Source organism: Mobula hypostoma, chromosome 3, assembly GCF_963921235.1.
Source record: "Mobula hypostoma chromosome 3, sMobHyp1.1, whole genome shotgun sequence".
Classification (NCBI taxonomy): domain Eukaryota; kingdom Metazoa; phylum Chordata; class Chondrichthyes; order Myliobatiformes; family Myliobatidae; genus Mobula; species Mobula hypostoma.
The window spans coordinates 182,103,070-182,129,835 of NC_086099.1; the positions used below are offsets into that span (position 1 = coordinate 182,103,070).

General features: G+C 40.9%; 1 protein-coding gene across 2 annotated transcripts in view; it reads left to right on the forward strand.

The window, feature by feature from the left end:
* The window catches only part of malrd1 (MAM and LDL receptor class A domain containing 1), a 392,346-nt gene that overhangs the window by 196,439 nt on the left and 169,141 nt on the right, over positions 1-26,766 (forward strand). The window contains exons 25-27 of one of the 2 annotated variants that reach the window (XM_063044212.1): positions 4,740-4,817; positions 6,814-7,105; positions 20,828-21,073. In XM_063044212.1, coding sequence (XP_062900282.1) covers positions 4,740-4,817; positions 6,814-7,105; positions 20,828-21,073 — 616 coding nt within the window. The remainder of the gene's footprint in view (positions 1-4,739; positions 4,818-6,813; positions 7,106-20,827; positions 21,074-26,766) is intronic. The other variant, XM_063044213.1, reaches the window with a different exon arrangement.

Below are 26,766 nucleotides of genomic sequence, written 5' to 3' on the forward strand. Positions count from 1 at the left end.
CTTCTGCCTCCCTCTGTTCTTAAAAAGTGGAGAAACATTTACAATTTTCCAGGCCTCTGGAAATATTCCAGAATCTAGTGATTCTTGAAAAGTCATTACAAATGCCTTCACAATCTCTTCAGCAACCTCTTTCATCACCCTGGGATGTAGTGCAACTGGTCGAGGTGACCTATGGAACTTCAACCTTTCAGCTTCCCAAGTACCTTCTCCTTAATAATAGTAACTACACTCACTTCTGCCCTCTTAACTTCTTGAGCTTCTGGGTTCTCCGGGCCTGTGCAAGCGAGCTAGCTGGAGTGTTTTCTGACATCTTCAACTGCTCCTTGTTTTAGTCTAAGATCCCCTCGTGTTTTAAGAAGGCAACGATAATCCCAGTGCTGAAGAAGAGCAAGATGGCATGCCTGAACGACCATCGACCTGTGGCTCTGACATCAATTGCTATGAAGTGCTTCGAGAGATTGGTTATGGCACACATCAACCACAGCCTACCGGTCTACCCCAATGCTTTGCAATTCACCTACTGGAGCAACAGGTCAACGGCAGATGCCATCTCTCTGGCCCTACATTCTTCCTTAGAACACCTGGAGAATAAAGACGCATACGTAAGGCTCCTTTTCATTGACTACAGCTTTGCCTTTAATACCATCATTCCAAATAAACTGATTCCTAAGCTCCGGAACCTGGGCCTTAGCACTCAGATCTGCAGCTGGATCTTCAACTTCCTCACAGACAGGAGCCAGGCTGTAAAAATAGGGGAGAAGCTCTCCTCTACAATCACTCTGAGCACCGGTGCCCCACAAGACTGTGTACTCCGCCCCCTGCTGTACTCACTGTACACCCATGATTGTGTAGCCAAGTTTCCATCAAACTCAATATATAAGTTTGCTGGTGACACAACAATTGTAGGCCGTATCTGGGGTAATGATGAGTTTGAGTACAGAGAGGAAATTAAGAACCTGGTGGCATGGTGCAAAGACAATAACCTATCCCTCAACGTCAGCAAGACGAAGGAATTGGTTGTTGACTTCAGAAAGAATAGCGGACTGCACAACACAATTTACATCGGTGGTGCACAAGTGGAACAGGTCAAAAGCTTTAAGTTCCTCGGGGTCAATATCACAAATGACCTGACTTGGCCCAACCAAGCAGAGTTCACTGACAAGAAGGCCCACCAGCACCTTTACTTCCTGAGAAAACTAAAGAAATTTGGCCTGTCCCCTAAAACCCCCACTCATTTTTATAGATGCACAGTAGAAAGCATTCTTCCAGGGTGCATCACAAACTGGTATGGAAGTTGTCCTGTCCAAGACCAAAAGAAGCTGCAGAAGATCGTTAACACAGCGCAGAACATCACACAAACCAGTCTTCCATCCTTGGACTCACTTTACACCGCACGCTGTTGGAGCAGAGCTGCCAGGATAATTAAAGACACGACCGACACAGCCAACACACTTTTTGTCCCTCTTCCCTCTGGGATAAGGCTTAGGAGCTTGAAGACTCATATGGCCAGATTTGGGAACAGTTTCTTTCCAACTGTGATAAGACTGCTGAATGGATCCTGACCCGGATCTTGGCCATACCCTCCAAATATCCGGACCCGCCTCTCGGTTTTTTGCACTACCTTACTTTCCATTTTTCTATTTTCTATTTATGATTTATAATTTAATTTTTTAATATTTACTAATTTTTTACTATTTTTAATATTTAATATTTGTAATCCAGGGAGCAGAAAGCGCAGAATCAAATATCGCTGTGATGATTGTACATTCTAGTATCAATTGTTTGGCGACAATAAGGTGTAAAGTACAACTATTGCATTCCACAGTGAAGATTAATACAAAATACTCAGCAATATTGTCTGACATTTCTTTATTCCCCCATTATTATCTCTCCAGCATCATTTTACATTGGTCCAACATTCACTCTCACCTCTCGTTTACCGTGTGTGTTCGTCCATCGTCAACGTCGATGAGGATCTCGACACCATTATTGGTCGTGTCGAGACTAGCGCGTGACTTGGATTTAAGTGAGGGAGCGTTGCGCAGCGTCAGCCTCACACTCTCTTCCCAATTCCCATCTGGATCCAGTGGCAAGACAGAGTCTAGACGGTTGGAGATGGGACTAGGGGCAGTGGATGACCAAGACGTCTTCTGTGTCTTGTCCTGCTCTACACATTCCACGACGCTTGCAGAGACCGCCTTCTTGACCGTTGGACCTTCCATTGGTCTCGTCCGCTCAATCCGCCGGAGTCTGTCTTCACATGCTGGGATAGACAGCTCCCTATCTCACCGAGGGTTTGAGACCCGTCGGCTACCCTCACTTGGTTTAGCCGGCTTGTCGAAGCCGTTGCCCGGGGTGTGGCCGCTGTCGCATGCAAACAGCTACAGGGAGCCACAGGTGAGAGCTGAGTGCCAGGTGGGGACCAATGGTGGACTAACCGCCTTGAAAAGGACGCGACATGTTCCCCCACCAGAGGTGCTACCCCTCCCTGACACCCCATACACCCCAGTAAAAACAGTAAAAACATATTTTGGTATCCTTTTTTATATTATTGGGTAACTTACCTCATAATTAATCTTTTCTCTCTTTCTGGCTTTTTTAGTTGCCTTCTGTTGGTTTTTAAAAACTTCCAAATCCTCTAACTTCCCACTATTTTTTGCTGTATTATATGCCCTCCCTTTTGTTTTTATGCTGTCTTGACTTCCCTGGTCAGCCATGGTTGCCTCATCCTCCCTTTAGAATACTTTTTAATCTTCAGAATGTGACTGTGTTGCGCCTTCTGAATTTCTGCCCGAAAATCCGGGTTTTGCTCTTCTGCTATCATTACAGCTCGTATCGCCGTCCAATCAACTTTGGCCAGCTCCTTTCCCATCCCTCTGTAATTCCTCTTACTCCACTGTAATGCTAATACATTAGATTAGATTAGATTCAACTTTATTGACATTGTGCCGAGTACAGATACAAAGCCAATGAAATGCAGTTAGCATCTAACCAGAATTGCAAAGAATAGTGTTATTTACAAAATAACTGCGAATAAAAAGTAAGTGCTACAGCATACAAATAAAAAAGCACTGAGATAGTACAATATGGGTGCAATACTGCTTAGTGCTGTGATGTGAGGTTCAGCAGGGTCACAGCCTCAGGGAAGAAGCTCTTCCTGTGCCTGCTGGTGCGGGAGCGGAGGCTCCTGTAGCGCCTACTGGATGGGAGGAGAGTAAAAACTCCATGGTTAGGGTGAGATGCATCCTTGATAATGCTTTTCGCCCTGCCCAAACAGTGTTTATGGTGGATGTTCTCAATGGTGGGCAATTGGGTGCCCATAATCTGCTGGGCAGTTTTCACCACACACTGGAGTGCTGTGCGGTCTGATATGGAAGAGATGCAGTTGGTGAGTATGCTCTCAATGGTACAGCGGTAAAAGTCCGTCAGTATCCTGGGACAGAGGTGAGCTTTCTTGATGCTCCACAGGAAATAAAGGTGCTGTTGCGCCTTTTTGATCAGGATGGAGGAGTTCAGGGACTAGGTGAGATCCTCGGAAATATGGACACCAAGAAACTTGAAGCTTGATACACGCTCAACTACAGTTCTGTTGATGTAGTTGGGGACGTGAGAGTGGTTCCTAGCATGCCTGAAATCCACAATGATCTCCTTGGTCTCCTGGGTGTTAAGGGCCAGGTTGTTGTCGGCACACCACGCGGCCAGGTGCTGGACCTCGTCCCTGTAGGTCACCTTGTCATTGCCTCTGGTCAGGCCAACTACCGTGTTGTCATCTGCGAAATTGATTATGGAGTTAGAACCATGTACAGGAGCACAGTCACAGGTGAAAAGGGATTACAGAAGAGGGCTCAGCACACAGCCTTGAGGCACGCCGGTGTTCAGGGTGAGAGTGGAAGAGGGAGAGGTTGTCTAACTTAACAGTTTGGGGTCTGTTACTCAGAAAGTCCAAGGTCCAATTGCAGAGGGATGAGCTGATACCAAGCTGACAAAGTTTGGAGATCAGCTTGGAGGGGATTACAGTATTGAATGCCAAACTAAAGTCAATGAACAGCATTCTGACATAAGAGTTGGGGCTGTCCAGGTGGGTCAGGGCAGAGTGAAGTGCTGTGGAGATGGCGTCCTCTGTTGACCTGTTGGTGCAATAAGCAAATTGATGGGGGTCCAGGGTAGTGGGCAGGCAGGATTTCAGATGTGATAGAACCAGTCTCTCAAAGCACTTTGCAATGATGGAGGTGAGTGCAACTAGGCGGAAGTCATTCAGGCCTGTGGCAGTGGAACGCTTCGGCACTGGCACAATGGTGGCGATCTTGAGTCTTGTGGGGACAACTGCCTGAGCCAGGCACAGATTAAAAATGTCCCTGAAGACCCCGGCCAACTGCCCTGCACAGACTCTGAGCACACAGCCAGGTATCCCATCTGGACCAACTGCCTTTATCTTCTTCCTCTCAAATTGCAGGGTGAATTCTATCATATTATGATCACTGCCTCCCCAAGATTCCCTTACCTTAAACTCCCTAATCATATCTAGTTCATTACACAGTACCCAATCAAGAATTGTCTTTCCCCTAGTGGGCTTAATCACAAGCTGCTCTAAAAAGCCATCTTGTAGGCATCCTACAAATTCCTTCTCTTGGGATCCAGCAAAAACATAATTTTCCCAAACTACCTGCATATTGAAGTGCCCTATGACTATCATAATGTTGCCCTTTTGACATGTATTTTCTCTCTCTTGTTGTAAATAGTACTCCACATCCTGGCTCCTATTTGGAGAACTGTATATAACTCCCATCAAGATCTTTCTGCCTCTACTACCACCTCAGGTAACACATTCCAGGCTCCCACCACTGGGCTTTCTGTAAACTCCTTTCTCAAGCAATGAATCTTAAATGAACTGGGTTGCACTATTCTCTTTTTTATGTATTAGAGCAGGGGTTCCCAATTATGGGATCCATAGTTAATAGTAGGGGGCCATGGCATCAAAAGGTTGAGAACCCCTGTGTTAGAGCATTATCCGCTTTCCACATAGAACTCCAGTCAGCTTGGCTCAGCAGTAGCATGCCTTTGATTCAGAACATTATAGGCACAAGGCCTACTCGAGAGACTTGAACTTATAACCTAAAGCTTGTGTTTAACTGATGAATATTTGGTACTTGTATCTAATTATATTGCTGTTCCAGATTTATAAACAATTTTGGGATTAAAGGAGCAGTGGAGCATAAAAATAGAATTGTCAGGAAAGAAAGCTGGTTAAATTTCCAGATGGGGTGAGGAGAGCAAATGCCAAGTAATAGGAAGAGGACTCGAGGCATAAAAGCGTGCAGACATGGTCAAGACCAAACATCAGAAAGGGAGAGAACTGTGATCTAAGTGACTTTAACTGTGGAAGAATTGCTGGTGCCAGTTTTGGTGGTTTGAGCATCTCAAAATCTGCTGATCTCCTGGGATTTTCACAAACAGCAGTTTCTAGAGTTTGCAGAGAATGATGCTTGTTAATGAGAGAGCTCAGAAAAGAACAGCCAGACTAGATCAAGCTGACTAGAAGGTGACTGTAACTCAAATAACCACACATTATAGTAGTGGTGCGAAGAAGAGCATCATGTCGAACCTTGAGGAGATGGACTACAATAGCAGAAGACCACAAATATATTTCAGTGACCACTTTATTATGTACAGGAGATACCTAGTAAAGTAGCCACTGAGTATAGATATGGATACAAAGAGCATAATTTCAAACTTTAAATGTCATAAACAACAATAAATACAGCATAGGAAAAGAGGGCATAAAGACTAAGCAGAAACCTGTTGGTACTATTAAAGGTGCATTGTGCAGTAAGAGTTAAGAGAGCTACTGTGGAGAACTAGTAAGAATCAAATGTAAAAGGAGAACCAAATGTGTGAATTTTTTAAATTGGCAATGGTATTAAAGATGACAAAAAAGTTTGATATTAATGAATGTGGAGCGATCAATAGCATGGAAATAATATTACTTTCAGTCAGCCTCAGATGAAGTATAAGCTTCAGTTCTGGGCTCCGACCCTCAGATAGTGTGCAAAAGGGAAAGTTACTGATAATAAGGGATATCAATTGTGGAGAAACTGGAGAAACCATTGCAAAGAGAAGTGGATGAAGTTTAAGAGATGGCTTTCCAAAGTCCCATTGCAGGCACAGTTCCATATTCCACTCTATAATGGTTTTCTTTTCATTTATTCTTCTGTACGTTGACTAAGAAAATCTTAGTAATGAATCTAAACAAATCTGTGAGTGTGAGACAGTATTGCATACGAAGCAGTTAACTGAAAATATTTGTGAGATGAAAACACAGTTTTTGACAGCATATGTAAAGAATTATTCTCTGAGAGCACATTTGTAGTGAGAAGATGCACAGTCAGATTTACAAATCATTCAGATCAAATCTAGCTGGACCATCAAGAGTTATACCTTAAGTTATCACAAATCAAATCTTAACTCATTCATTGTGTTTCAAAAGTTGATTTACTGAAAATCAGCTATCTAATTTTTATTTGAGCATATCGATGCAAATTGCCTTCCCCTACATGCCTGTTGCAGAAATTGAGCTACTGTTTCTTCAGATTAATTTTGAATATAATCATTTTCAAACATGGACCACGATGAATGGTTTTACTGCTTTGTAGTAGGATTGCATATGCAAATATGAGGCACATATTGCTTTGAAGTAAATTATGTTGACATATGTTCCAGAGGAATGGGAGAGTGTTCTGAACTGTTACACAAAATCTCAAAGTCACTGATCTCAAATTTGTTTGGTTAAGAATGCCATTGCTTTTTCTTTTGCAGATTATTTTTTATTACCATATGGCTGGAAATATTAATGGATCATTAACAGTATATCTACAGACTTTATCTGGTCATCACACGTCACTTCTCAACTTAACAGGGGACCGAGGCCATTACTGGCAACGAGCTGGAATCACTCTGAGCGCTGATGAAGACTTTGAGATAATGATAGAGGGATGGGTGGGCAAAGGCTCCAAAGGAGTCATAGCACTTGATGATATCACCTTCACAAAGGGATGCATCATTTCCAATAATGCATTTTATGAAACACCTACTCCACATCCTCCAACAGGTATGTAATGATCAGCTTCCATAGATATTTAGAAAGTTTGGATTTTTAACTTTCTGATCAACAGACCACAATGAGTAAAGATGGGCAGGAACATCCCTGCCATGATTATTTTAAACATTGGTGTTCCACAAGGTTGCATCCTGAGCCCTCTATTCTATTCCCTCTACACTCATGCTGCATGGACAGATTATGCTCTAAGTCAATTTACAAGGTTACAGATCATATTGTTCTGTTATGTTTTATAACTCCAAAACATAGAAGCTGATTGAATGGAAAACAAGAGCCAGGATGTAAGTTTAACTTTGTTCTTCACTTTAAGTGAGGCGTGCACATATGTCTCAGCGGCCTGATGACCTATCCCAATCACATACTTCATACATATAAACTGTAATTAGTTATTTAAACAAACAAGGAATGCTTAATCAACAACATATTTACAATACTAATCAAATATTAATTACAGGCTCTCTTCCCTGATTAACTATAAACTCCAAATAGAATGCAACTCAACTCAAATATGTGAAGTATTGTTCTGTGTGTGTATATGCGGTACATGTGTGTGAATATTATATATCTATCTATATACACAGTATACTTTATAATACAACTGTTATATATGACATCCACAACATAGTACATTTTAAATAGTCCCAATCAGGCGTAAAGATTTAAACGCTGTGGAGGATTTCTTACTCTTATACGATAACATCTTTCCTGACTGGGGGATCACTCTGTCCGGCAGGTGAGACTTGTGGATACGAAACAATCTCAGGCTTTGTGGCCTCCTCCATGGTGGCTGTAGGAGTTGACTCTGGGACTACAGAAAGTGGTTCTGACAGTTCTGAATATTTTCTTCTGGATGTGTGAATCATAATATGTGAGAACAGTGTCTAACGCCACCACTTTTTGGAAAGAACCTCACACTGCTTTGTCCGTTGTAATTTCTTCCCAATCTGTAGTCATATGTTCAAGGAGAGAACCATAGTAGCCTGGTTTAACATGAACCTATTATAATAATTGACAAATCCTAAAAAGACTGCAACTATGACATGTTCTTTGGACATGGGACATCCACCACTGCTTAAATTTTCTCACTTGTAAACACTTGCGCATTAATGGTGTGAGCACAGTAAGGGATGCTTGGTTAAAGAATTCAGACTTGCTGTATCAGGCACTGAGCCTATAATCTACTAATCTCCTTAATACTGTCTTGAGATTTTGGAGATGTTCCTTGTCATCCTTACTGGTAAGAATGACATCATCCAAGGTAACACTGGGTGCCTGGGCAGCCTTGCAGCACCTGTCTTTCTGCCAGAGTGCAGGTGGAGATGCTACTCCAAAAATAGGACTATTATGGTGATAAAGTTCTTTGTGAGTATATATGCTGAGAAACACTTTGGAGTCTTCTTCCATTTTCATCTGTAGGTAGGCGTCAGCTAAGCCCAGAAGGGTTTGCAGAGATATCCTCTATCTTGGACAGAGGGTATTGATCTACATTCAGTACTGGGTTGAATAGGGGCCTGAAAATCACCACAGATCCTGACAAATCCACTCTTCTTGGCTAGTGGTACCACTGGCATTGCTCATGGGCTCCATGCAACCTTGGAAAGAATTCCTTCAGCCTTCATGCGATCTAGCTCACTGTCTACTTTATCACGGATGCTATAAGGAATCATATGGGCATTCCAAAACCTGGATGAAGCACTTCCATTTAACACTGTTTTACCCTTGATATTTCCAAGTTTTTCAGTGCCATCCTTGAACACTGCTGTGGTATCATCCAGTACCTTTCTTAATTCACTTTCAGTGACTCTATTATAAGGGATGTGGCATGCAAACGATGGCTAGATCTTCAATAAATTTGTGATTATCTCAGCCAATCACAGACCCACAAAGCTGGTCTTCCTGATTTTACCACATGTGAGTCCAATATGGCTTGTTAGTTATTGCACTTCAGTGTAATGAATGCCATTCCCACAGGAGTTATCTTTTCTCCAGTGTAAGTTCTTAGTTGGATAAGCTTCAGTTCAGTATCTTTAAGATGCCATTCAAACTCACTTTGTGGAACTACTGAAAAAGCCAAATGAGAGTCCAATTCCACTTTAATTAAATTGCCACTCACTTTTGGTGTAAGCCATATTGCTTTTCTATTGTGAGTCTTCACATTGTAAATCCCAAGGTGACCCAGTCCTGTGTCACTCTCCTCCTTATCAGATTTTTCATCAACTTCATGCAAATAAGTGCTCTTTTTGAAACTGCAACTTGTCTTTTTATCTTTTTCTCTTTCCTGTGTGGTCCATTTATTTTTGTCTGCCCAATGTGCTCTTTGTATGTGTCCTACTTTGTTGCATTTTCTGCAAGTTTCACCTTTAAACCAGCATTGGTCTCATGTACGTGAGCCCCTGAGACACGATAACACAATTTGTTTGGCCAAGCCTGCTTCTGTTTAGACATTTTAGATTTGTTCATGCTCACTTTCATTCCTGACTCCAATTCAATTGTGTCTCTATCTACTAATTTCATTGATTTCAACTGCTCTTTCGAATGTAATTTGTGCTTCAGATAGGAGCCTGTTTTGATTGTTTTCTTGTACGATTCCACAAACTAAATATTCTCTCAGTGCATCATCAAGCCCATTGTCAAATTGATAATGCTCAGACAGCTCTTTCAATTCTGCGATGCAAGCCGAATTGGACTCCCCTTCCATTTGAAACCTGAAGTGCTCTGCGATCAATAATGGTTTTGGTTCTAAATGGTCCTGTGTTACTTTCACAATATCAGCAAAGCTCATTTTGGCTGGTTTGGTTGGAGCAATTAAATTTCAAACACAATTCTCTCAGCAAAACTGATACTTGTTTCTCCTTGGTTATTTCATTTGCTTTAAAATATTGCTCAATCTGTTCCATGTGCAACATCCAGTTATGTGTTGTGTAATCAAGCAAGTCAATCATTCTGATATCACCAGCCATTTCTGCTCTTTTTTATGGTTGTTATTATCTAGTACTCACTATTTATGAACACATGAATTCTTTTGTTTCTGGCCTGGTTTTAATTCGACCGTGTCTGTCTCCTTTTCTGAAGAGCATATGCTGTACTGTTTTTTTTTACTCAACCATTTCTCACTGTACTTCAAAAAGTAAGTAGTTGTCTTGTGTTTTTTAAAAACTTCCTCATCACCACTGTTATCTTTTGTAACTCCAAAACATAAAAACTAATTGAAGGGAAAACAAAAGAGCCAGGAATGTGGGTCTAACTTTGTTTTTTACTTTAAGTGGGGCATGCATGTATGATCTGACATCAGGATAATGTACTTCATACATATCAGCCATAATGAATCACAATCAGGTTTATTATCACCGGCATGTGATGTGAAATTTGTTAACTGAGCAGCAGCAGTTTCAGCAAAGAGAAAAAATAATATTAATAAATAAAATAAAACGTAATAATAAATAAACAAGTAAATCAATTATGTATATTGAAAAGATTTTTTATTTGTTCAAAAACAGAAATACTGTATATTTTTTAAAAAGTGAGGTAGTGTCCAAAGCTTTAATGTCCATTTAGGAATTGGATGGCAGAGGGGAAGAAGCTGTTCCTGAATCACTGAGTGTGTGCCTTCAGGCTTCTGTACCTCCTACCTGATGGTAACAGTGAGAAAAGGGCATCCCCTGGGTGCTGGAGGTTTTTAATAATGGACGCTGCCTTTCTGAGACTCCGCTCCCTAAAGGTGTCCTGGGTACTTTGTAGGCTAGTACCCAAGATGGAGCTGACTAGATTTACAGCCTTCTGCAGCTTCTTTCGGTCCTGTGCAGTAGCCCCTCCATACCAGACAGTGATGCAGCCTGTCAGAATGCTCTCCACGGTACAACCATAGAAGTTTTTGAGTGTATTTGTTGACATGCCAAATCTCTTCAAACTCCTAATAAAGTATAGAAGCTGTCTTGCTTTCTTTATAACTACATTTAACTACATATAACTACATCTACCAGGTTAGATCCTTAAAGATCTTGACACCCAGGAACTTGAAGCTGCTCACTCTCTCCACTTCTGATCCCTCTATGAGGATTGGTATGTGTTCCTTCGCCTTACCCTTCCTGAAGTCCACAATCAGCTCTGTCGTCTTACTGACGTTAAGTGCCAGGTTGTTGCTGCGGCACCACTCCACTAGTTGGCATATCTCACTCCTGTATGAATTATTTAAACAAACAAAAAATGGTTAATTAACAGCTTGTTTCCAATATTACTCAAGTATTATTGAAATATTAAATACACAGCATATTGGAGTGGGCTGCATCTCAAAAAATGATGAGTCGGAGTACAGGAAGGAGATAGAGAATTTAATGACATGATATCATGACAGCAACCTTTCTCTCAATGTCAGCAAAACAAAAGAGCTGGTCATTGACTTCAGAAAAAGGGGTGGTGCACATGCTCCTGAATACATTATCCATTTATCCAGCTATTTGTCCAGTCCTCCATAAGAGCTGACGATCTAGCTCTTGAAAATGTGGACCATTTTCCTTACTTTAGCAACATTCTCTCCTCAAAAGTAGACATCAACATAGATCAGCCAGCACCTGAGTAGTGCTAGTGGAGTCCATGCAAGATTAAGGATAAGAACCTTTGAAGACCGCAACCTACAGGTCTAAAGAAAACTTTTGGTCTATAGAGCAGTCGTCCTTCCTACATAACTGTATGGAGCTGAATCATAGACCACCTACAGTAGACACCTGAAAGCCCTGGAACAATACCACCAAAGAACCTTATGAAAGATTTTGAGGATGAACTGGAAGGACACATTTCTTCCCCACTCTAAGCAGCTACTGAACCTCTCAACCACGTCTGCATACTTTCATGCATTGAGTTGCTGCCATATGATTGGCTGATTAGAAGTTTGTTTTACGAGCAGGTGTACCTAATAAGTTGGCCAGGGAATGTATTTTGTAGCTATGTCCTCTTATTATGAAAAATCTCAAAATCTATCTACCCCCTTGGGAATTTACATGCTTCAATGAAGTCATCCTATATATTTTCTAAATTTCAATAAACACAGATTCAAACTGTCTAGCCTCTCTTGGTAGAACAATGGATAAATAGGGTAGATCATCAAAATTTCTTTCCCCTAGCACAGGAATGTAAAATACTGGAGACATAACTGTAGAGTGTAGATTGGGGGCAGTGGGAGAGGTTAATGGAGAAGTATTGGGTAACGCCTTTACATAAAGAGTGTAGGGTGACTGGAACCCTTTTCAGGGGTGGTAGTGAAAGCAAGTAAGCTAGTGGTGTTTATGAGGCATTTAGACAGGCACATAAATAATAATATTTGTTCATTGTGATGAATACACATAGATAAGATGTTAGCTGTCCTGTGTGATCAGCAGTTGGTCTGCCACCTGTCTTCAAGAGAGAGATAAGGGACACAATGAAACAGCACCTGGAGATGTGTAGAGAGCTGTCTGGAGCGGCTCCCCCTTTGAACCCTGAACTGTTTGAAGTGATGGACAGACGATACCCCAGCAGGGGGATAAAAAGGGACAGGTTCGCTAAGGCAAGACACACGACACCCGAGGTAACGAGACCCTGGAAGCGGTGCGCCTTTCACGAGTTGGTGGGAAGTATCGGACAACTCATAGGGTGGAAAGGTACGATCAGCGGGAACCCGGTGTGTGTCCGCCCTTGCTTGGGTGCCGGGTTCACTGCAGAGGATCGACCGCATCTGGAGGAGGGGTCACAGTCGGTGACCTCAGGTGACATCACCAAGGACCTGCCCAAAAGCTGTTTGTGAGCCATATCGCCGGTCTGTGAGTGGAAGCCGTGTCTGAATGATCAGTCGTTCCCATTCTCTCTCTCTCTCCCCCCCACGTTGTCCATCACCATGGCAACGATTACTGCAAACTGAACTACTAAATTGGACTGAATTTTGTGTCACTTTGAAATTGGTCATTTATCCCTAGACAACGATAGAGCTTGATTGATGCTGTTATCTAAATTCTGTGCACATGTATGTTTATCATTGCTGAACTGTTGCATTTATTATCCTTTCGATTACTGTGTTGCTTGTTTCTTTAATAAAACTTTCTTAGTTCTAGTACTCCAGACTCCAACTGAGTGATCAATTTCTGCTGGTTTGGCAACCCAGTTACGGGGTACGTAACATAAGGTACAGGCAAATATTTACACTTTAACTTATGACTGACACACGCATTGTAGACTGAAGGACCTGTTCCTTTGTCGAACTGTTCTATGTATTATGATCTATTCTATCTATGCCTCTTGCAATGTTTTAACTTCGATGAGGTCTCCCCTCAACCTCTGACGTGCCAGCAAAAATCAATCCAAGTTTGTCCATCCTTTCCTTATAGTGAGTACTCTCCAATCCAGGCAAATTCCTGGTGAGCTATAGGACCCTCTTGGAAGTTTCCACAACTTTTTTGTAGTGCAGTGAAGAGAAATGCACACCTTGCTCCACTAACGTAAACCAACAGTTTATGGGAGTGCAACATAATTCCCTGATTGTTAGACTCCATGCTCTGATGAAGACAAGCTTGCCATTCCACTTTTCTATCACTCCTTGTCTACTCATGTTGCTGTTTTCAGGAGACTATGGGCTTGCACCACTAGCCAATTTTAGAATCATCTGCAAACTTACTAAAGTTTGCAGATAATGCTCATCTATATTTTTGTCAAATCTTTTATATGTATTACAAAGTTGAATTTACTGTTTACTTAGATCAGTTTTCACAGGCACAAAATCCCCATAATGCCCTTTCCATCCTACCCCCAACTTCCTGCCTAGCATTGACCCATCTACTCATCATCCTGCACCTCTCCTCAGTCCACCAATCACCTTGGTATCACCATTCACCTTCTACTCTTCATACCACTCTCAGTCCTACTGTAGGGTTTTGATCCAAAATGTCAGCAAATCCCTTTCCCGCACGGCTGCTCTTCAATCTGCTGATTTCCTGCAGCACATTTCAGTGAATTTGAGACATTTCTTATAATGAGCTGACATCCTGAAGTAAAAATCATCAAGTAAAAATTGCAATGGCTGCTAACTGGTTGAAATAGCTTTCAGGGCAAGATTTCTGCCCTATGGTTAATCTAGTGCAAAAATGAATGAGATACAGAATGGTGGACAATCTACCAAAAATATAGCCTCCATAGCAGTATTTAGTGCTGTTCTGAGGATTCATCTCTCTTCAAAATCAAATAAAAAGATTCAATAAATAATGGGGAAAGACCTGATACCTTATTTTGTCCTTGTGAAAATTATAAATAATTAATTCACATTGAATTTCTTTGCTGAAGACAAACTGAAATGTTAACTGTTTTATGGCAGGTCAGACATGAATATAATGAGATTATCAAAGCTAGAATTTGAAATGTGGAATGCAACAACTTTCTATTCTTCCTAGAAATTTGCTTAAGAACTTGAATCTTCCTCTGTTGTCACTGGAGAACCACCCTGAAACTTAAGAATATCAGGATAGAGTTATGTGCCTGTGGGATAGAATTAAGGGCATTTGCATCAAGGACAGGGTCATATCTGAGGAAGTCATTATTAACATATACCTTCCGGTAAACACCGACTGCCATTTTGTCTCTGATTAGTTCACTTAGCTTTCAGCAGAATGAGAGCTTGAGTACTGGACTGCCCATGTTTTTCCTACTCGCCTGCTGTAATTCTGCTCCCAGGGTTTCAGCTGGGTGTCAGCCTTCAGGTGAGAAAAGAGCTGCCTCTTTTTTCTTGAGGTATGGACAAATTTCCAATCCTGGAAGGTTAATTCACTTTTGGTCATTCCAATCAAACCCATATCACTCCTTCGTGGTAGAGAAACCAAGACCTTCTTCCCCGGTATCTGGACAGTTGTGGACTTCAAAGCAGTCCATTCATTGTGGTTGCTCTTCAGCTCCTGTTTCTGAGAGTATCCTCAGGTTGCCTGCCAAGAACGAGTTATTCCTGCAGGATTCTGGGGAGTCCAGTGTGGATTTTCTTGTAGCAATGCTTCTTGTCATTACTGGTATTTCAGGATCAAATTGACAGAGGTAATAAAGCTGTTGTCATTCCAACAGTTATCAGTACCTCACTGGCCATGGGTGAAGTGAACATTGTTGTGCTCCAGTCTTCAGAGTGACAAAGACAAACAGGCCATTTGTGAGTTAAAAATCCAGTCCCTCATGATCAGACTGGTTCCTGAAAAAGACTCTCAGATCCACTGGAAAGAAACGTAACAAACCTCATCATCCACATTTGTAATCATGACTATCTTCAAGCAAATAGACCACAGTACCTAATATGGAGGTCTCTACTGCCTGCCATCAGGAAAATTATTGTTGGTACTTTCCTGAGAAATCCCTGTCCAGTGGCTGAAAAGCTGACCCCAAATTTCAGTCATGGATACAATCACCTGGAGAAAACTTGGTGGAGAAGGAGGTCTTGGCATGGCACTGAGAATCTCAAGTCCACCATAAAGAAACCCAATATAAATGCAGGGGGTTCATCCCTCACAACTGATCAAGCATCTCATTATCACATCAGTATTAGAATACATAAAGTAATCCTTGGTTTTGAAGGACTGCATCAGAAAAGCGAGTAGAAGGTAATGACAGGGATTGCTGCTGGTCAGCAGTTTGCTAGCTAAGTTGAGAAAGCTTTAAACTGCTGCTGTGTAGAAGTGACTTGGGTATTGGTAAGTTAAATTGATAGATTGGTTTATTACTGTCACATGGTCTGAGGTTCAGTGAAGAGTTTGTCTTGCATACTTTTCATACATATCAGATTAGTACACAGTGCACTGAGGTAGCACAAGGTGCAACAATAACAAAATGCAAATTAAAGTCCAAAAAACTACAGAGAGAGTGCAGTGCAAATAGACCATAAGGTACAGGGCCATAACGTGTTAAATTGTAAGGACAAGAGTTCATCTTATCATATTAGGACTTCATTTAATAGACTTCTAACAGCAGGATAAAAGCTGTCATTGAGCCTGGTGTAACGTGCTCTCAAACTGTTGTATTTTCTGCCCAATGGAAGGGGGGAATTAAATTGATTGATCATTAGGAAATCCTGTTTTTTACAGACGCAGTGAAGGTGTTTCTTTCAATAGCTGTTACCTGATCTGTAGCGTTCACAGCTTTTTAATTGTTACTTCAAAATTCCAACAATGGCATTTTTTTATTTTCATAACATTAGGGAAGTTATGCTTCAGTGTGCTTGTGTACCTATACCTGGGGTTAATCATTCAGCTTTGGGTTCATTACTTAAGGCTGTTGAAGGAATGGTAAAAGCCATAGATAGAATGATAAACCTCTTTAGCCCACTGGACCTGTACCAACCATCAACTACTCTCTAGTCTGCACTAATCTGGGTAGAATTTAATTATTTTATTACCCCTATATTCTTATCAACTCCTCCCAGATTCTACCACTCACCTAACCACTTCAGCCAATGTACAATGGCTAAGTAACCTAATAATCCATGCGCCTTTGGGATGTAGAAGGAAAGCAGAGGATCCAGTGGATAGCTATACCTCCACAGTGCATAAAGGGTTTGTTTTATGTGGAATGATTGATTATTTTTGACCTATGTTCATTGAAATTTGGAATTGAAACATTTAAGATCCTGAGCTAGTTCAGATGGGAAAGAGTTAGTAATCTAGGACTGGGGCTGAGATTAGGGGAAGGAGTGTCCCTTTAAAATCCTGCCCCGGGGAAGGCATAGAAGCAAATACAATAGCAGCAGTTAAGAGGCATGTGCACAGGCAGAGAATTACTCTATTTTGCAAAACCTGCTTACTGCCCATTACGCCCCCAGCATTTAGGGCAGCAGTGAAGGTCCTCCATCTCTGGCGGTGCTCAGGGCTTCCTTCATTATTTCAATACCTTCCTCTTGGTTTTCACTATTGTCAGTCATGCAAGTCCCAGGTGGAGATTCAGGAATACCATCACACTCAAACGTAGAACAATTCTTTATCGCTGTTTCCTTAACAATTTTGATTTACCAGTCAGAGTTGTTAGTCCTGAGCTGAACCCCTGAACCTGGAGGACCAGTGGACTACTCGTGGTCTGTCCTCTACCCTTTTACCCGTTTGGCATGGGTGACCCTGCCAAGAGCCAAAGCGTAAAGTTCAGACTCCAGCCAACGTAGCTCTCCGGGTCATTGAGACCTGCAAGCCTCCAAACCCCCAAACCCAATGACAAGTTTGTGGTCCGCTTGGAGAACTTTGGATCAAGGACTGTGAAAGCAGTGCACCCAGAGGAAGCCCACATAGTCATGAGCATATAAACTCCTTAGAGATCTCTGCAGGAATCAAACCCTATTCTTACAACTGGCACTGTAAAGCATTGGCACTATCCACTATGCTACTATGTGCCACTGTTTTTCATGGCTATTAGACTTCAAAGAAAAACTATCAAGTACCCTTGTCACTTCTGAATTCTTCTTATTCTTCATAATAACATTCCAAGGAAAACTTGAATGATTATTGATCCATGATTGAAAGAAATAGAGAAAATGAGACATTTTCAGCAAATTGTTAACCTCAGTGAAATGAAATAGTGCAACTTTAAAACTCTGATGAAAAACTTGATTGAGTCTGTCGTAACTATTTAAGGTTATCAGATAAATAATCCATGGAAGATGGTCACACAGGAGCCTACATGAAGGGCTGTATCTGCACTAAGTGAACAGGAGATTCCATGTAGATATGCAGCTTTCACTTACAGTCAGCTGGAAAAAATATATTCAAACCCAATGCTGAAAATATATTAATTCCCAATTAAGGGATCATGGAGGCAGAAAAGACTGCAGATGCTGGATTCTGAAGCAACAAACAATGTGCTGGAAGAACTCAGCAGGTTGAGAAGCATCTGTAGGATGAAAGGAATTTTGAAAATGTTATCATTTAAGAAAGAGAATTTAACAGTTAAGCTGAGCACTAATGCAGTCATACAAACTAGTAGTGGAATGGTTTATCCAATTTTTTGAGATCTTTTTGTACTCATGCTATTTTATTAAGTAGAAACTACTTTAAGTTTATGCAAAAAGCTTTAGATCGTACATTAGGTACAAGTGTAGGGTTTTGGAATAATGTTGGAAAAGCATTCAGAAACCACTCTGACCCACAGACATGCGTTCAAGGAAAATATATGGATTGTGCCTTTTTATGTAAAATTTCTCATATCTTCTTGCATCAGTGAAAGAGGCTAAATGGAAAAACTTCATATTAAGAGTTCTGCTGATCAGAATTGTTCCTCTGTCCCTGGAGCTGAAAAGGCAGCGTCAGCTGTTTTGCAACAGTTGGCTAACCAAATTGGGGCTATTAGATTAGATTAGATTATGAGGACACTCAGTCCTCGTTTATTGTCATTTAGAAATGCATGCATTAAAAAATGATACAACGTTCCTCAAGAATGATATCACAAAAAAAATTGTCTAATCTTGTCTAATGTTAAATTATGGGCATGGTTTCTAAGATCAATTTAAAACATTTTATGGATAAACTTTTGTATCCAAACTTTCTATGTAAATCTCTTAATGTATCGTTATAGGCATCAGTTAGTCTCGTGAGACCATGGATTTGCACCTTAGAAAGTTTACAGGGCGCAGGCCTGGGCAAGGTTGTATGGAAGACCGGCCGTTCCCCTTCTGCAAGACTTCCTTCTCCACGCCACCAATGTTGTCCAAGGGAAGGGCACTAGGGCCGATACAGCTTGGCACTGGTGTCGTCGCAGAGCAATGTGTGGTTAAGTGCCTTGCTGAAGGACACAACATGCTACCTCAGCTAAGGCTCGAACTAGCGACCTTCAGGTCACTAGACTGACACCCACTTGGCCACCCGCCAACACAAACCTCTTAAAGTATGGAAACAGAAATAGCCGAATAATGCCTTTCCAACTTATAGAAAGTTGCACATCAGGACATCAAATGTGCTTGCTTTGTTTGTATATACTGTATGCACTCAGTCGCCACTTTATTGGGTACCTCACAGGAGTGCATGTTTATGACTGTCTGATGCTGTAGCCTATCCACTTCAAGGTTTGACATATGCGTTCAGAGATGCTCTTCTGCACACTACTGTTGTAATACATAATTATTAGTGTTACTGTTGCCTTCCTGGCAAATTGAACTAGTCTGTCCATTCCCTTCTGACCTCTCTCATTAACAAAGCATTTTCACTAACAGAGCTGCCTTTTTTTTGTACTTGCACCATTTTCTGAAAGCTCTAGAGACTGCTGTGTGTGAAAATCCCAGAAGCTCTGCAGATTCTGAGATACCCAAACAACTTCTTCGGGAACAACATTCATTCCACAGCCAAAGTCACTTAAGTCCCATCTCACCCCCATTCTGAAATTTGGTCTAAACAACAAGTGAATTTCTTGACCGTGTCTGCATGCTTTTCTGCATTGAGTTGCTGCCACATAACTGGCTGATTAAATATTTGCATTAACGAGCATTGTCCGCTGATACAGAAGGTAATACAAAACCAAAAAGGAAATTACAAAAACGGAAAAGCCAGCTGATTTCTGGTATTAGGTTGCAACTGGTTGTGAGGAAAAAGTAAGAAATTACCTATTATTTTCTTTTTAAAATGTACATAAACTTAAGGGGAAAGTTTCATCTTCCTAGTAGTTAAGGAAAGAGAGCTTGGCATGAGAACTAATGCTAGGATTTTCTGCTGATGATTCTGTGGCACCTCAGGTTTACAGGGATTTCCAGGAATCTATTGATGCTATGAGGTGTATGGGAATTTGAAGGTTTTTTTTGTTGTAGTTTGAAAAGCTTAGATGTTCCAAAAATAGGATGCATTTATTTCATCCATTTCCTGTGAGTCCAATAAAATATATATGTATGAAAAAAAGCAAATCTTGAAAATTCATACTGGATAATATCACAAGAAGACTTGTGATTTTACTCTGCCTTCAAAGTTCATCTCCATTAACTTCAAGGGAATTGAATCCCAAAAGCATATAGTGCTACATACAAGGGATCTATATTGGCACATGCTTATGTGTAAGTACATAACAGATGTGAATATTTGCAGAATTTATACACTATGTATGTAGCGCTAATTGATTTCAGTTGGGATGCCAATGGAAGTATCAGTTTATTCTCTCAGTGTCAAAGCTAAAAACATTAGAATCAGTTGAAAGCCTTGCAAATGATCAGTGGATATCAATGGCTGCTGGAAATTGTTGACACTGATGAGGACTGGATCAAGTTAATTTGGCTTTATTCCATAATTATATTGGTTGGCAATACTTACGGCCAATGAAAGTTGCTCACCAGTCAATGTGGTTTCAAAGGCTTCAAACAGAACTTTAGTTCCACCAAAATTAGTGCTCAAGTAGAGCAAGAGATTCACATCAATTAAATTGCTGCCTACATAGTAGTTTGATTATATTGTAAGTTTGTGTGTGGGAAGTATCTTTCCTGCTGTTAATGTTCATTTCAAGGCAATCAAATTATTTTTTACAATTTTAAATAGTAGTAAATGCAATAAGCAATAAAATTCTATAGCAGCAGGTTTTAAAGGTAACATTGCAAAAAAGGAATTTTCCTTCAAACAGCCCTTCTGGTGAGTGAGTAGACCAAACGTAAAAATAAACTTCCAGTGAACCAATTTCATTGAAGGTTCAGCTGACCAACTATAATACACAAGCCAGTGATCCTATATAACCTGCTTAAACTTACTCATGAGAAATACTCGTTTTTCGCAGGATCCTGTCCACCCAATTATTTGGCATGCCAGAATGGAAGATGTTATCATACAGAACAGAGCTGTGATTTTCTAGATGACTGTGGCGACAACACAGATGAAAAAGAATGTGGAACATCCTGCACCTTTGAGAATGGACAATGTGGTTGGAAGAATTCTCTGGCAGATAACTTTGACTGGATATTGGGACAGGGTTCATTTCAGGATCTACGCCCCGCCAGCGATCGGAACCTTGGAAATGAACATGGTAAATCAATAACTTATGTGCCATTCATAAATATTATCATATACAATGGAATGTTTGAACTGTGATATCATTGGATATGATTGAAAGACCTTTTGTGTTTACCCAACAGAAGTTTCATATGATAACACAACTTTATACCAAAGCTTCATTGACAAGAAATTCTTCCTCATTTGGCAAATCAAAGCACAATACATAGTAATGTAAATGCATTGTACCCCTGTCAACAAAGATCATTTCAATAAAGTGTATTGCTATCAATAGAATGAATTTTGGATGCAGAGTACTAACAGGCTGAAGTGACAACACTGAACTTTTTACATTTATAACTGGTGATAGCTTTCTGTTATTTGATACAATAATGACATTGTCCTTTTGAATATTGAACCAGCTACTCCCTGTAACACCATAATTAGTATAACTGAAGCACATAAGTCCTGCCCAGCAAAATTAGTTTTAATTTGATATTTGGTGCTGGAATTAGCTAAGTCTGAGATTTTTGGGGGAAACAAAAACAGATATATTTGTTCTTATTTTTAAGTGAAAATATTTCCAACCAATGCTTTCGTTAAATGTCAATTGTCTCAATTTATTTGACTAAAAATAAATATTCATACCCAATAGCTTTTACAAAGAGATCATGAAACAGGATAGATGATAGACAGGTACTATTGGATAGCTAACCTTCCAGCATGATGGTAGGAATCATTAACTTCTTACTTTTTGTAAATACAGTGGCTATGTTTAGTGCAGGCAAAAGGAAAGTACAAGGCTATACACCAAATATAGGCACTAGTTTCTTTCAATAAGTGAATGAGATGGCACATTCTGCGCCTTGTTAACACAAGAGAGTCTGCAGATACTGGCATCTGGAGCATGAAGCAAACTGCTGGAAGAGCTCATCGGGTTGAGTAGCCACTGTCAGGTTAGCCGATGTTTCAGGTTGGGATCCTGCATTAGGACGGAGGGTGTAGAGGGGAGATAAAGAAGATAAAGAGGTGAGACGAGAGCTGACAGGTGTTGAGTGGATCCAAGTGAGGAGGGAGATGATGGTTAGATAGAGCAAAGTAGGGGGAGGATAGTGATGGAGTCCAGAGACAGTCACTGATGGGCGACAAGTAGAGATGCATAAGGAGAGAGAGGGGGCTGATTGAGTGGGTGGAGGGTAGGAGGAGGTAAAAACAGAGGCTGGAAGATGGTACGTGGTGACAAATGAGACTGCAGAAGTGGAATCTGATAAGTAACGAAGGTTATAAGTGAAAGCAGATAAGGAAAAGAAGTTGGGCAGATGGAACCAGTTAGGGGAAGGGATAGGAGAACTAGTAGGTGTCATACGGGGGTGATAAGCAGATGGAACAAGGTGAAGCAAGAGGATGAAACAGGGTGATAGGGTGTGTGTGGGTAGGTGGTACAAGAAAGTAAGAGGAAGGAGAGTGAATGTGGATTATCCGAAGTTTGAAAATTCAGTGTTCCTGTATTTGTGTTGTAGAATACTTAGGCAGAATATGAGATACTTCTCCTCTATGAAGTGTTATCTTGGGAATCGCAGTACCATGCTGCTTTGTTCTAAGGCAGAGAGAACCACACGAGCAGCATCTGGAAGAACAGGGTCCATATACCGATAAAGGGACATTTATAAACCTCTTTATTTGAATGTGGGGCTGAAGCCACTGTATTTCTGAGCTTCAGATTTAAGCCACGTCTCACGACTTTTATCACCACCGTACTTCTACCTTCACCAGTACTCTCATAATACTATCATACACTCAGTGGCCACTTTATTAGGTACCTCCTGTAACTGATGAATTGGCAGCTGAGTATGTGCTTGTGATCTTCTGCTGCATTCCATCCACTTCAAGCTTCAACGTGTTCTACATTCAGAGATGTTCTTCGGCACATCAGCGTTGTAGCAGGTGGTTATTTGAGTTACTATCACTTTCCTGTCAGCTTGAACCGGTCTGACCATTCTCCTGTGTTCTCTCTCATTTAAAAAGGTGTTTTCACCCACAGAATTTGTGCTCACTTGGTATTTTTTGGTTTTTCACGCCATTCTCTGTAAACTCCTGAGCCTGTTGTTAGTGAAAGTCCAGGCAGATCAGTAGTTTCTGAGGTATGCAAGCAACTCTGTCTGGCACCAACAATCATTCCACAGTCCAAGTCACTTTGATCACATTTGTTCCCCACTCTGATGTTTGGTCTGATTATCTTGACCATGCCTGCATGCTTTCATGCACTAAATTGCTGGCACGTGGTTAGCTGATAAAATATTTGCATTAACGAGCAGGTATACAAGCGCACCTAATAAAGTGGTCTTCTTGATCTTCATTATCTCTAACCTATTTACCAGCCAAGTACAGTGCATCACTCTTCCTCTTTTTCCCTCTCTCCCAGCTCTCATTAAAGGCTCACCATCAATTATGACAAGAGACAATTTCAAGAGTGCTTTAGGCTATTCTAATGATCACTGTATTCTGTATATTGTGGGTGCAGGTAAGCTTTCTCTCCCTGCATATCAGAGGATAGTGAGAGGAATGGGGATCAGTAAGAGTATTGGAGGGGGCTGTGATCAAGCCAAATCAGTATTTATTTTAATATCATGAAAAGACTTCAGCATGCAGTCAAAGCCTCTTATACCAAGCTGGATTGTATGTAGGTATTATGTAAACTGTAAAGAGTGATATTTTTTCAGATCTCTCTAAGGGTGTGATAATTAGGACCTGTTTAAGCACTCAATACCAATGCAAAATAAAGGCTTTATACTCTCAGAATGGAATAAATGCTGTTGGCATAAGAGGATATTTGAACAGGTTGACTTTGGCTGCATAAATTATGATATTATATTTGACAATGCTCTCGTAACACAAATAGTGACTGAATACTGTCATGTAAAGCTATACAGATGGTTAAACTCCATTGGTACTCTTGCAGCAAGTCAGCGATTTCTGATTCTGAGTTATGTACAAGATATCAGAGCTTTGAAAAGTACTGTTTCACATGCACAGAGGGGTCAAAGGGATAAATATTTTGCAGCTGATGAATGATAAATCAAAATATTGAGTACAGAAGATGGGATGCTATGTTGAAGTTGTATAAGACATTGGTGAGGCTTAATTTGGAGTATTGTGTGCAGCTTTGGTAACCTAGCCACAGGAAAGATGTAAATAAGGTTGAAAGAGTACAGAGAAACTTTCAAAGGATGTTACCAGATCTGGAGGATCTGAGTTATAAGGAAAGATTGAATGAGTTAGGACATTATTTCTTGGAACATAGAAGACTGAGAGGATATTTGATAGAGGTATACAAAATTAAGAGGGGTTTAGATAGGGTAAATACAAGTAGGCTAGTTTGGGTGAGACTATAGTAACTAGAAGTCATAGGTTAAGGGTGAAAGGTGAAAAGTTTAAAGGGACCATGAGGGGAGTCATCTTCACTCAGAGGGTCATGAGAGGGTGGAATGAGCTGCTGGCACAAGTAGTGCATGCAAGCTCAATTTCAACGTTTAAGAGAAGTTTTGATGGGTACATGGATAGTAGGGGAATGGAAGGCTACGGTTCCAGTTCAGGTAAATGGGAGTAGGCTGTTTAAATGGTTTGGCATGCACTAGATGCACTAAAGGGCCAGTTGCTGAGTTGTACTTTTCTATGACTCTGCTCTAAGGAAACAAATATGTTGATTGAGAAATTCTTTACCGTACATTTGATTTTAAAATAGAGATATAAGAAAAGGCAGATGCTGGAATCTGATTTTAAAAGCTTCTTTTGCCATTGTGATCAACTTGTTTCGAGTACAAAACAGAGAGAAAATTGTGTGCTCCATGTAAAAACAAGAGGCTACTCTGCTCTCTCTTCAGCAACAGCTAGTGATCACAGTGTTACTATATGTGCATAATAAAGAACTTCAGTTCCCAGAGGGCAATGGGAGGGGTTCACCTGGAACCGCAAACTACAATGGTGACCTGGTTGCTGGTGCACAGGATTGAGCAGCAGTTCAGTTATAAAATGTTCCAACGTAAACCCACTCAAAGTTTGTCTTTATTAAGTACAAACATAATGGTGTCAGTAGATGGTGTGAGGGAGTGCAAATGAACGCAACTGAGAAAGGGACAGCGTGGGTACAAAAGGTGCTCGCAGCAAGTGAGGTCGGACACTAGTTACGACAGAGAGAAGCTGGCCAGTGAGGCAAGAAAGCACATTGTTCCCGAACTTCAGCAGTCACCGGATTCACCAACTTTCAGTGAGAGGCTGAAAGTTCCCGTCATAGAAAAGCTAAATCCACCTGAATCTCTGCAGTTTACCAGCAATCTAACTTGCAACTGCAAACGTGTCAAACAGCTATTCAATATATATTTAACTGCTAGTAGAGTGGGAGGGACCGATGAAATATTTTTCTGCATGTACTTGGTGAAGATGCTTCGGACATCTGTAACAGCTTTCAAATTGACCAGACATCTTTTATGTTGGACACTCCGATGACAACATTTGAAGAGTATTTTGCCCCAATTAAAAACATCATGTTTGGGAGATAAAAATTTTCTTCCTGTAATCAGAAACAAGGTGTTAGCTTCGACCAGTACTTAGTTGTGCTACGCACACTAAGCAAGTCCTGTGAATTGGATGATTTGAGAAACTCACTGGTTAGTGACAGAATAGTGTGCGGAATTCCAAGTAATGGACTCAGAATAGCTGTGTGAAAAAGATTTGATGCTGGAAAAGGCTATGTATATGTGTAGGACTGTAGAGATCACACAAGCACAAGCTAAGGGGCTGCACAGGGCAGGCACAGCAGTAAGTGCTATGAAAGCAGAGGAGCAGTGCACAAGACGTTTCCCAGAGCAAAGAGCATGTGTAGAGGTAGTCACATTCCAAAGATGTGTCCTGTTTGTGGAAAGCCCTGCAATAATTGTGGGAAAAGGAATCATTTGGCAAATTGCTGCAAATCTGGGTCTACCAAGAGAAAGTTGCGCAAAGTTGATGAGGAAATGGAGGAATTCTTTGTCGATTCTCTATAGACTGCTGGTGCTGGTAAAACAGAATGGGGCATTCCAGTGACTGTGAATGAGAGACTAATTCCATTCAAGCTTGACACCAGAGCCCAGATGAATATGTTATTCATGGATAATTACAAGTCCACAGCAAAGAGCAAGATTTACCTAGTGAAATTAGAAATGACAGGCTGGAGAGAAAGTTTCAGTAAAATGTTGAGGGGGGTGGCGGATAGTGTCCATCAAGCACAAGGGCAGCACCAAAAGTCACAGCTACTGAACGTAGAAAATGAGAGTACAACCACTATTAGGTCTGAGTGCATGTGAAAAGCTCAACCTGATGAAAAGAGTTTCATAGTGGCTTCACAGACCAAAGATGACCAAACAACACTCATAGAAGGGTATGCAGATGTCTCTTTGATGTGCTTGGATGCTTACCTGGTGTGCACACAATTCATATAGATGAAACAGTGACTCCTGTTGTCCATGCATGCAGGAAGTTCCATTTTGATCTCAAAGGGAATAGGTTTGAGATTCTAATGAGACTACACAAGGAAATACTCCCAAAGATAAACGAAAGACATCTTGGTGAGGAAAAATGTAAATGTAGAGCTCATGAAATGATGTACTGGCTAAGAACGAACCAAGGCATCAGCCAGGCTGTTGCTTCATGTGAAATATGCCTTACCTTCAAACTGAAGAAGCAAGCAGAACT